Here is a 12,408-nt window from a genome sequence, read left to right on the forward strand (position 1 = left end):
CTTGTCTCGTCTGTTTGCAGTGCCTGAACCTCCTCAGATTGTCCGCCACATGGAGCCCCAGACTGCCACGTCAGGTAGATCTGTGCGCTTCTCAGTGCAGGTGAGTGGCATCCCACAGCCTCAGGTGTGCTGGTACAAAGACTCCCAGGCCCTGTCCACTAGCTACAAGTGCAAGTGCCTGCACGACAGAGATGAGTACACTCTGATGCTGCTTGAAGTGTTCCCCGAGGACGCTGCCGTCTACAGCTGCGAAGCCAAGAACGATTACGGAGAGGCGACAAGCTCCGCCCCTCTCACTGTTGAAGGTAGGTTCTGTGCAGAGTTTTAACAATCTGGACTTTCTTCTTTGCAGGATGCGTGATGACTCTTTTATTTGTCTCTTTCAGTTCCCGAGGTGGTCGAAACCGTTTCTCGGCTCTCTGCTCCAGTCATTTCAGCTCCCATCCGGGACATCCTGGTAGCAGAAGGACAGCCAGCCCGGTTCCAGTGCACCATCTCTGGGGAAGGTAGTGACCACTTCTCGCTGTGTTCTAAAATAAGACAAATAACGTTCACACTTTGACTTCCTGGTGCCATATCTACTCTGTTCTTTGTTTTCTAGATCTACATGTGTCTTGGTTCTGTAGTGACAGAGAGATCAGACAGTCAGATGTCTATAAGATGTCTCATTATGGGGACATCTATCAGCTGGACATTTCCAGAGTTGTGCCCAGTCATGAAGCTGAGTATTCATGTGTGGCAACAAACTCAGCAGGAATGGTCACATGTACTGCCAATTTGATTCTCGATGGTGAGTATTTGGGTTCGTTGGAGCTCAAAAGAGATTTAGATGAGACTGCACGCTCTGCATGGGCTTCTTTAACCAAGTGTTGGTCTTCTTAGCTGGCATGTTTTAAACCAGAGAGGCTGTTTTTTAGAAATATGAGCCTCAAATGTTAGTCTCCAGCCTGTAAACAAAAACTCTGACTCCTACTGATCCGTAGAGCTAAAGCTGGGAGTCGTGGATCTCAGAGTCAAACGCTTTTTACAGTAGTTTGAAAATGACAACAAAACTCTGAGGCTTAATTTGAAAAAAAAAAAAAGATTTCACAGCTACCTTTAACTATTAAGCTATAAAGTCTTTTATACTTTGTTTATGCTGCAGTAAAACCTGATAAAATGAATGTTCTTCTGTCTGTGAGCATGTTAAACATATTGTGAATCATAACCCCATTGATCAGTTTTCTGACACTCACTTTAAGCACAGGTGACAGGTGATGCACGTCTGTCTCTCTTCTTATACCGTAACAAAAATGACGCCTTCACTCTGAAACACAGGACGTTTTTCTTGAGGAATGCAGCATGCTAAAAACAGAGATGAACTCTGGAAATCTTTCTTTCTGGGTTCCTCACTTTCACCCACAGACACAAACCGTAGCTGATTTTTGTTTTCGAAGTTTGGCTCCGATCAAGCTTGCATGATTGAAAGTGGAAACCAGTCACTGTCCACCCCCTTCACTGATCATGACTGATCCTCAACGCTCCACCCCTGGCACAACACAAGTAACCTGAAGAAATCATCAGACAGAATTATGTGCTGACCTAATTCTTCTACTCTTTCTTACTGCCCAGATAAAGAGGCCTTAGCTAGCTCTGCAGCTGAGACTCAGAGTGAACATTTCAGCTCCCTGTCAGTGGAGCAAACAGCCCACAGGGTTGAGTTTTCTGAGTCAGTCTCTGAGAGCTCCTCTGTGTCTTGGAGGACTGTTGAGATTCAGTTGGAAGGCAAACGCTCGGTGGAGATGAGCTCTGAGAGCAGCTTTGATATCAGACTCTCAGCCAGACCTGAGCTGGTGATGGAAATGAGCGACATCCAGGTGAAGAGTGGTGAGATGGCTGAGTTCAGCTGCTCCTTCAGCGGGCAGCCCTTCACCGGTGTGGTGTGGGATCATAATGGCCGCAGTCTGACGGATACTGAGCGGGTGAGGAGCTCTGAAATGGGGGGGCTGTTGTCCCTGATCATCCAGGGTGTTGGCGTGGCGGACCAGGGCGTGTACCGCTGCACCGCTGCCAACCAATACGGCAAGAACAGCTCCTCTGCCAAGCTCACAGTAGAAGGTGGTTAATCTTTCTTTTTTATGAATCTGTTGAATCTCCATCTGGTCCATCCTCCTCTCCACCTGCTCCTCCTGCTCCAACCTTCTCCCAGTATAAAAGATTTCCTTTAGACTGTAACCTGTTAGGCTGTAATACAATAACCATCCATGAAGTATTTCTCCCTACTGTTCCAGCTTCGCCTCACTAACCTCATCCATCCATCCCACTAATCCCTTTAGTGTTCAGTCATCAGCCTTATAAACTCTGACCCCTAATTACTCTCCCTAACTTTATTCTCACCCAGCTAAAGAAGCAAATCTCAAAGCAGAAACCCCCATACCCGCCGATTCTGTTCGTAAAGTGTCTCAGGCAGACAGGGAGACCCCTAGAGACCCCAAAATCCAAGAAAAGCAGGAGGTGGACAAGCCTGGACCCTCTCCTTCGTCTTCCCAGAGACCTCACAGCCTCCTCAGTCAGCTGTATTTCCCTGATGTGCTGCCTCATGCCAAGCGAGGTCTCTCCAGCTGCCCTGAGTTCCTGATCAAACTTCCCCCTGAGCTGCTGATCAGAAACAGAGACGGCGGCTCCTTGTGTTGCGTTATGAAGGGGGCTCCCTCTTGGTTTCTCATTTGGCTTTACAACCGGTTGAATGTTGAGGACTCTGTGTCTTACTCTCTGAAACATGACGGCCCCTTGTGCTGTGTAAATGTTAACACTTTGGGACCCGGACAAAGGGGCTCTTACTCTTGCAAAAATGTGAGCTCAGCCGACGATGCTGAGCACAGCACAGTGATGAAAGGTTGGCATCTGCATGCTTTTGGTCCTTCTGCTCGCTCGGGCTCTGTTTGGCCCTTCACTCATCCACACTGCTTTCCACCTACACAGCCAGCAGAGGCACACTTCCTCACACGGTGACAGCTCTTCTTCAACAAGGTTTTAACCTTTATGCTTTGAAGGCAGAGAGGGACACTCACATCACTGAGAGATTTTCAAAAGCCAGAAGTGACGCACATTAAAGAGCAAAAGGAAGCATGCCCAAATGTAAACGAGTAAAAAAAAAGGAAATATGGATGCACGACCTGTCACTGATTCTAACAGTCTTGCACCATATGCGACACTATGTGCAGTTTGTGGAGTGATTTTAATCTGAGAATGTTTGTGTCTTCACAGTTACAGAAATGCAGAAGGAACAGATGATTCAGCAGGAAGTGAAAGGTAAATATTCTCCTAGAAACGCTTTGATTCTTTTGACCTGCAAAGAAAATGTTTTTGGGGTTTTGATTCTTCCTCAGGTTATGCTGGTAAGAAATGCACCAAAACAGTGTGTTTAAAAGTGTTTTTAACCATTTACTGAATTTATTTTGAAATGCTGTTTGACAGAAACTGTTCCCAAAAATCTTTGAGTTGAAGCCTTTAGTCTACATTTTTGGATATAAGATTCTCATTTAATTCTTTAAAAACTTCCCACACTTTATCAGGATGTTAAAGGTCCCATATTCTGCTCCTTTTCTGCAGTTTAATCTGGATCAATGATGTCTTCATGAAATGGTAGTAACATGTTTTGGTCCAAAAAGCCAATAAATCAAGCACAGCCACGAGCTCCGAGTGCACAATGCTTAGAAAACAGCGAAGCTCGTTTACCGTAACATTACAGGCTAAAACAACAGGCTAACCGCAGCTACAGTTAGCATCCCGAAGCTAACACAGAGACAGGGGGGACACTGAGGAAAAGCTCTTCCATCTGCTCCACAGCACACAGCACTTAAAATACTCACATTTCAAGGGTTCCAGGTTTGTTGGTGGATGGTTAGTAATGCGCCTGGATTCAGGACCAGTCTATTCGCTAGCCCTCTGTTGTACTGTCCAAAGTTGGAAAAGCAGTCGGCCGTGAAGTGACTAGCACACACATGCACAGTTTTACTGAGTGTAGCTGGAACATTTCCTTGATAAATGAACTCTAGACACTTAGTCTTGTCTTCTTCCGAGATGGGAAGCTTGTGCATGGAACTATGTGGCTGTTTACAGCCAAAAACAAAGAAGTGATGGCTACTGGAGCATCAGCGGGGAGGGGAGTGGGCGGGGAAGGGGTTCAGGGGTATCTGCTCTGGTGGACCAATCAGGTCAGACTTGCTCCTGATTGGTCAAAAAAGGGAATCACTGACGTCGACAAATCCTGGAAATTCCAAACAGCTTGTTTTAGGTCAGGATTTTACATTCACAAGCACTACTAAGTACAGGTTTTGTCATTAAATATCACATTTTGTGGGCTGGGAGGAAAGCCAAAGACCCACAAATTGGACCTTTACAAATCAGCATCACAAGTAGAAATGTAAGTTTGGCCTGTCAATCTGTGTTTGTGTGTCTCTTCGCTCTTACACTGTCATTATTTCACACAGCTTTCACTAGCTCAACCGTCACAGTGGAAGAGGAAACCCAAGAGTCGTACTACACTGGTCTCAAATTTCCAGATAAAACTAAAACACTTGAACTTAAGCCTGAGTCCAAACGCTTCTCTAGCAATCTGGAGAAGAAGAAAGAGAAACCAGTTTTCCTCACCGAACTTTCTCCAGCAGCTGTGACTGTTGGAGAAACTGCTCGGCTTACTGTCAGAGTGTCTGGTTTCCCCAAGCCCTCTGTTCAGTGGTCTCACAACGGGCAGGCTCTTACTAGTTCCTCAGTGTATAAATTCATCCACGAGCGAGATGAGTACAGCTTGATCATTACTGAAGTTAGACAAGAATATGAGGGAGAGTACTCGTGTACCGTCAGCAATCGGTTTGGGAAGTCAACCTGCAAATCTTACCTGCATGTTCAGGTAAAGGAGCCAGAAAGGGATGAAAAAGTAGACAGGAGACTCTTTGCACCAATAGGCAGGGCCCCAGAGTTCACTAAAAGTATCGAGTCAGTTCAGCTGTCTGAAGGAGGTCAGGCCTTCTTCAAGTATGTTGTGACAGGAGAGCCTCTTCCTGAAGTTCAGTGGCTCAAAGGCAGCTTCCACATTCAGCCTGGTGGGTTCTGTATCATCGTGAACAACCCAGACGGATCAGGCTTCATCAACTTAAAGAGTGTGAAACAAGAGCACGGCGGTGTTTACACCTGCACAGCCTCAAACCAGTATGGAGAGGCTTCCTGCTCTGCTGAGCTGCTGGTGTGCAGTGATGAGGTTCAGGAGGAGCACACACTGATTAAAAAAACTAAAGGTCTGAAAATATCCATGACTGAACAAACCACAGAATCCAGGTTTTCAGCCGAGAGGTCAGAACAGATGATTTATACCATTAGTACGGAAGACCGGCAGATCATTTCCAGTGAGGAGGCAGGCACACTCAAAGAACTCGATATTTCTGCTGCCACCCTTCATCGAGAGCGGCTCACCCACCAGGCAGCAGTGCTGCAGTCTCACGAGATACAAGAGAGGGTTTCTGTGGCTCCCAGTCATCCACCTCAGTTCTCAGCCGTCCCTGCAAAACAGCTTCACCTGGCAACCTTCCTTTCCTCTGTCCAGGAGAAACAGAAAATCACAGAGCAGCACTCTGAGCGGATCCTCAGCCCTGAGATCGTAGAGCTAGAATTAGCCAAAGAGCATCCGTCGAAGCTCATGTCAGCCACATTCGAAGAGATCCTTCCCCTATCCACAGTGAGAGCCGGGGCCCTGATGGAGCACGACACAGAGCAGCTGAAGACTTTGACTGAACGCCAGCAGCTTGTCAGTTGTCACCTGGTTGAGTCCACTCTTCCTGTGCTTGATGAGATTTCAGGAGACACCCACAGGCCTGAGGAAGAGAGGGGCTTTAAAGTCACAGAGGGGGTCAAGATTTTATACTCAGCTCAGTCTACAGGGAACCTGCCAATCACAGAAAGACACTGTGAGCCGCTGGCAGATTTAGACTCAGCCACTCAGCCTGTGAGTGGCAAAGAGCAGCCTAAAGCAGTGGTAGCACCAGTGAGTGAGACTAGAATAGCTTTATCTAAGGAGCAAGCCTTTAAGATAGAAAGACCAGAACAGGACAGTATCAGTCCACTCAAAGATGTGGTCTACAAGTCAGCTGTAACTGCCGAAGAGAGATATGAACTCCAAGGTGAAAAAGAAGGACAGGTGTCAAGTTTAGCATCTTCAATGTGTCTGCAGCCTCAGAGAGAAGGCGAGAGGCTCCTGAATCTGCAGGTAATCCATGAGCAGGATGTTTTACAGTCTGAGGGCAGGTTCAGCAGCGAAAAACCATCTGCAGAGCAAGCAGAGGCAAGGAAGAGTCCGACCATCCTGCACTCTGTGACTCAGGAGGATCAACAAACTGTGGTGTGTGAGGCAACGTCAGAGTTCTCAGCAAAGACTGATTCCATGTCCATTCAGCCACAGAAAGAGTTTCCCCCAACAAAATACCTTCAGTCAGTTCAGTCTGAACCAGTTTTACCAAAGGAAGGACTTCTTACAGTCACCAAACCGGACCAGCAGGTGGCAACACAGAAACAGGAGAAGTCAAGAAGTTATGCAGCTACATCAGAAGAGAGGAGGGAGATCACAGCAGATTATCACAAAGATCTGGAAGTTTCTGTGACTGGAGTTCAGTCCAAACTTCAAACTGAACCCAGACCTTCAAGCATCCTTTCTGTCTCCTCCCACCCCATGCAGCTGCCAAAGGAAGCGCCTTTCAGCAGCGACGTCAAGCAGCAGCGTGCACTTATCCAGAAAGAGGACGACTGGGGCATCATGCATTCTCTAAACATCACAGACACTCATCCTTTAGAGGAAGGTCACACTGTTAGCATTAAGACTGATGAGAAGTTCAAACCTGAGATCAAGGTTGAGCCGAAAATCCCGAAAAAACCCGTCTTCATCGAGGAGAAGGCTGTTGCCACTGAGAGCTGCTCTATCTTAGAAGCCGCTGAGCAGGATTTTGCTGTTCAGATCCAGGAGGGCCAGTCAGTCCAACGGTCAGTGCTGCTTGAAGAGAAGCAGGTCATACTGGGAGAGCGGTCAAGTGAGCTACATAAATCTGAAGGCTCAGCTCTTAGTGTTACAACACAGCCGAATGAAGTTTGGTTTGCTCATGAGTCCCAGGACGCTCAGACGCTTCCTAAAGAGCTCAACTTTGTCATCCAGATCCCCAAACCTTTCAGTGTGAATATTCGTCATCAGCTCAGGGACGCTCTTCAGTCCGCTGTGGCCAGTGATCAGCCCATATTACTGGCTGACGTTGTGGGTAGGTTAGAGTCAGTTGAGGTGCAGGAGGTTAGAGTTAAGAGGGAACCCAAACGGGCCACGCACACATACCTGATCACATCACCAGGGGCCCCTATGGAGATCACACTGTCATTTGAAGGGGAATACCCTCAGACTGCTGATCTTAGGTCAGAACTCCAGGTAGCTCTGCACGCCATGGTTTTCCATGAGCAACAAAGTCTAACATCAGAGCAACCAGGTACCATGCAGATCGATAAACCTCAGAGAGGGCGGATCAGCTCGGCTCCCTCTAAAGAGGTGTTGCCAACTGTGGTGGGCACCGTGATGGTGGCAGACAGTGCAGTAGGGTTTCCTCCGGCTGTATCTCAGTCTGCATCGGTGAAAACTGAAGCAAGGGCTTCCTTCCAGAGTGCCACTGTTCAGAGTCAGGCTGACATCCATGAGTCTGTGCAGGTGAGCAGTATGGCTGTCAGGTCAGAGAGAGCAACAGCTTCCACTGCTGCGATGACCGCCACACTGCCAGCACGTCAGGTTGGTGTCGAGCATCATGTGGAGATTTTTGTCCACAAAGAGAGCAGAGAGGAGTTCCTGTCAGAGGCTATCATGATCAGTGAGTCCTCTGACAGCATCATAGATTATCCTGTTGTTGTTGATTCCCTGGAGGATGTTTACACTGAGGAAAATGGCAAGGCTACTTTTAGTACCACCATTAAGCACTGTTCCAGGGTTAACTGGTTTTTCAATGGCCAATTGATAAAATCAGGCAAAGAGTTCAAGTGCTGTAAAGATCTGGACAAACACACATTAGTGATTGAAAAAGTTGTGAAGGAGAGGCACCAAGGAGAGTATGTCTGTGAGGCTGAGAATGAAGCCGGCAGGACTACAACATCTTCAAGACTCACTGTGGTCTCAAGAGGTTTGATGATGGACGATTCTCTGATATCATCATCAACTAACCTCACATATTTCAACCTTGTTGGCTGAAAACCTCAAACATGACAGAAAGTTTTCTTTTATCGTGTTTTTGAGGTAAAAACTTTAGTGGAAAGTTTGAGGTTTTCTTCTGACATTAAGGACATCTTCACTTTTCTTTAAGGTCACCCATTTTTGCACATTTACAGCTCTCCATTCACATCCTTGTTTCACCCAGGAAAAAAAAAGCACTGACTCCACATTTTCACCATCCATCAGCTTTCAATCTTGGTCCTTTCCTATTTGCATGTTTTCTTTCCTCTTCACTTTCCAGAACCACTTTTTTCATTTTCAGCTCTAACCCTATTCTTCCTCTTCAGTCGCTTCCACCTTTTCTTTCCTCCTCAGTTGCAGCAGGATAACTGTGTGCACCGCTCTCCATCACCGCTTGCAGTGGAAATAATGACTTGTACTTTTCATTTCGTGACTTCTGTCCGTTAACTTGATCTTCTCCTCTCTCCAAATTTCAGTGAAGCCTGTGTTCAGGCACAGAATCGCCCCTGTGGAGATCAACATTGGCAGCACTGCCAAGTTTGAATGTGAAACCGAGGACGCTCCAAATGTGAGCTTCAAGTGGTTCAAAGATGGACACCCAATCAAAGAGGGTGACAAATACAGGATTATCAGCCGCTTTGTCAATTCCTCTCTGGAGCTTCTGAGTCCAGGCAAGGAGGACAGTGGCGAATACTCCTGCAAGGCATCCAATCAGCATGGCAGTGACGAATGCTCTGCCTCTCTCAGCGTGACAGGTAAGAGCATCAAATACTTTCCTCCTCTTCGCTGCTTGGGTGTGATCTGATATCTTTCTTGACTGAAGCTCAAATACAGAGCTGTTGTTGTCTTTTTCTTACAAGGAACCTTTTGTAGGTTGCTGGTCTTTAAATTGTTGGGTTGTGTTATTCTTTCGACCCTGTGGGGTTGTTTTTGAGTGACTGGAAACTTCTGGTTAAGGTTAAATAACGGGGTATAACAATTTCCCACTAATACATTTCTCTTTTTCTGAATTCTTATAGAGCTATGTCCTCCTGCCTTTATAACTAAACCTGAACATCAGACTATGTATGTGGGCAAAAAGGCAAAAATAAAGTGTGAAATATCAGGATCTGTTCCACTCAATGTTGTCTGGTTCAAAGACAACCAGCCCTTACCCCAAGCGCCCACACACTACCAAACCATTTCTGAAAAGAATAAGCACACACTCGAGATATCCAAACTGGAGCCCAGTGACTCAGGAGTGTATGTGTGCAAGGTGTCTAATGATGTTGGGACGGCTGAAAGCGGCATGGAGCTGCATGTTATTAATCAGCCCAACTTTGTAAAGCCCCTGGGTCCAGTTGCTGCAGTGGTCGGAGCGCCACTGCACCTGGAGTGCCAGGTGGATGAGGACACTGGAGTTAATGTCACCTGGACCAGAGATGGTAGAAAAGTTCACCAGTCACCAGATTGTAAACTGTCTTTTGAGGATAAGACAGTGAGTCTTGATATCCTAAAGACCACACTGAAAGATTGTGGAAATTATGTGTGCACGGTGACAAATGAAGCTGGTAGTGCAACTTGCTCCACTTCAGTGAAAGTACAAGGTAAGAGATGTCTGCATATTTGTGATGTCTGCTGCAGCATTTGAAACTTTGCAAATCTGCAGTTCTGTGGTGTCCAGTTCAGAATGCATTAGCACAGCTCAAGCTGTGTTCTCTCATGTCTTCTTTTTTAATGCTGGGTTATTTTTTTTCATTGTGTTTTTTGACTTCATTGTGGCTTTTTTTAACCACGCACCTCTCCAGAGCCACCAGTCTTTGTAAAGAGGCTGGAAGCCAACACAGTCTGGAGACAAGGCAGCACTGCACGGCTGCAGTGCCCCATCAAAGGATCCCCTGAACTTCGCAGTTTCTGGTTCTTTAATAACAACAAACTGTCAGCTGGTGGTAGATTTGATGTCAGTGTGAAGGATGGTCTCACCACTCTTGAGGTAAAGGATGTCTCGCTGAGTGACAGCGGAAACTACACCTGTGAGGTTCTCAATGATTCTGGCAGTGAAAGCTGCAGCACTAAAGTGACAGTCAAAGGTTTGTAGATTCAGGAATCTTTATACTTCACTAAATACTTAGTCAGAATAAGAGCTTGTCTAACTTCACTCTATGTCAACCTTTAGAGCCTCCATCTTTCAAAAGGGAGTTGCCGTCTGTAGAGGCGGTCAGAGGGTCAGTAGCCGTACTGGAGTGTGAGATTGCAGGCTCTGCACCTTTCGAGGTGTCCTGGAGAAAGAATAAGAAGCGTCTGTCATCAGATAAGAAATACAGCATAGTCTCACAGGGGGCCCTCAGCTCTCTTGAGATCCGCTCCTTCGAGAGCACTGACGCTGGTGAATACGAGTGTGTTGTATCCAACGAGGTTGGGACAGTGACCTCAAAATCAGTAACAAAACAGAAAGGTCAGTAATACAGCGATAAAAGACAAACTTTAAATCTATGGTTTCTTTGATCCTTTTGGTCGTTCATACTGTTACTGTTATTTCAGAGCCTCCTATGTTCTCAAAGAGGATTGAGAGTGCTACAGCAGTTTTGGGAACCACAGTGAAGCTACAGGGAGTCCTTAAAGGCTCCGTCCCCATGACTATCAAATGGTTAAAGGACTCTGAACTGCTCAGAGATGATGACCCAAACGTGAAAATGACGTTTGAAAACCATGTCGCTAGCATTTCCTTCTCCTCTCTTGAGATGAAGTACGCGGGCAAGTATACATGCCTGGCTGAAAATGAGGCTGGACAGCAAAAAAGTGAAGCTGCTCTGACAATTCAAGGTTAGAATTGAATCCAGATTTTAAGAAATAAAACCGAACTCTAGAAATATTTAATCCTAATGTCTGAAACTCATGTTGTGTTGTAGAACCTGCTAGGATCTTAGAGAAAGCAGCATCCATCAGTGTGACTGCTGGAGATTCAGCCACTTTGGAGTCCACGATTTCTGGAACCCCTGACCTAAAAGTAAAATGGTTCAAAGAGGGTAAAGAGCTGGTCAGTGGCAGTAAATACAAAGTCGCAGTGAAGGAGAACACTGCCACCTTAAAGATCCTCAGAGCAGACAAAGGAGATACCTCAGAATACACAATGGAGGTTTCCAATAAAGTCGGGAAGGATCAGTGCTCCTGCTCCGTCACTGTTATAGGTTAGTTAAGCCCAGAATACAGAGTTTATTACAGCTTTGAGGTTTAGCCTTTGATGACAATATGTATGTTGGATGTATTTCCCTACACAGATCGTGCTGTGCCACCATCCTTCACCAAAACTCTTAAGAAAGTTGATGCAAGTCTTGGTAGCAATGTTACGTTGGAATGCAGAGTTGCTGGATCTCAGCCGATGGTTGTTTCCTGGTTCAAAGACAATGAAGAAATACACAGTGATGGCAAATATAAGCTTGAGTTCAGTGAGAGCAAAGCAACTGTGACAGTAACTGGCCTTGAGCAAGCTGACGGTGGAGTTTATACATGCCGGGCCTCAAATGATGCTGGAGAGAAAGAGACAAGCGGTTCACTGTCCATCAAAGGTTAGAGAGATTGAGCAAGAATATGTCAGATATTTCATCAAGTAGGGCTTAATATAGGGTTTAAGCATGTGTGCTCTTCTTCTTCCCAAATGACTGCAGAACCTCCTGTCTTTACGGTGAAACCTGAATCCCAGGATGCCTCACCAGGATCAAATGTTGTCATAAAGTCAGCGTTTAAAGGATCAGCTCCTCTGGTTGTTAAATGGTTCAGAGAGGAGAAAGAGATTTTCACAGGGGGGAAGTGTTTCATTAAAAAGGACACTTCTTCAAGCTCTTTGGAGCTTCACTCTGTGAAACCCACTGATTCTGCTAAATACACATGCCAAGTGTCCAACGAAGCTGGAAAGGTGGATTGCACCGTAGACCTCTTTGTGAAAGGTGCTGTTTAAGACTTACCTTTGAGAAAATTTTCCACTAAACTGATGTTTCTTCCTTTAACTGTTAATGTTACTGTTAATTTACAGAGGCCCCAACTTTTACAATCAAGCCCGAGCCTACACAGCACCTGAAAATCGGACAGTCTCTGATGCTGTCATGCAAAGTTCAGGGCACACCTGTTATTAGCATCTCATGGTTTAAAAATGGAGAAGAGATCGCTCCAGACCACAGACACAAAATGTCCTTCGACAACTCTGTAGC

General features: G+C 46.1%; 1 protein-coding gene across 1 annotated transcript in view; it reads left to right on the forward strand.

Annotated features, from left to right (window-relative positions):
* ttn.1 (titin, tandem duplicate 1) overlaps positions 1-12,408 on the forward strand; it is a 148,543-nt gene that overhangs the window by 18,325 nt on the left and 117,810 nt on the right. Inside the window, exons 35-39 of the mRNA XM_074694524.1 lie at positions 21-305; positions 387-506; positions 602-802; positions 3,247-3,291; positions 8,701-8,979. Coding sequence (XP_074550625.1) covers positions 21-305; positions 387-506; positions 602-802; positions 3,247-3,291; positions 8,701-8,979 — 930 coding nt within the window. The remainder of the gene's footprint in view (positions 1-20; positions 306-386; positions 507-601; positions 803-3,246; positions 3,292-8,700; positions 8,980-12,408) is intronic.

This window comes from Halichoeres trimaculatus, unplaced genomic scaffold, assembly GCF_033239565.1.
Source record: "Halichoeres trimaculatus isolate MK-OKI-2021-1 unplaced genomic scaffold, fHalTri1.1 fHalTri1_scaffold_19, whole genome shotgun sequence".
In the NCBI taxonomy this organism is placed as follows: domain Eukaryota; kingdom Metazoa; phylum Chordata; class Actinopteri; order Labriformes; family Labridae; genus Halichoeres; species Halichoeres trimaculatus.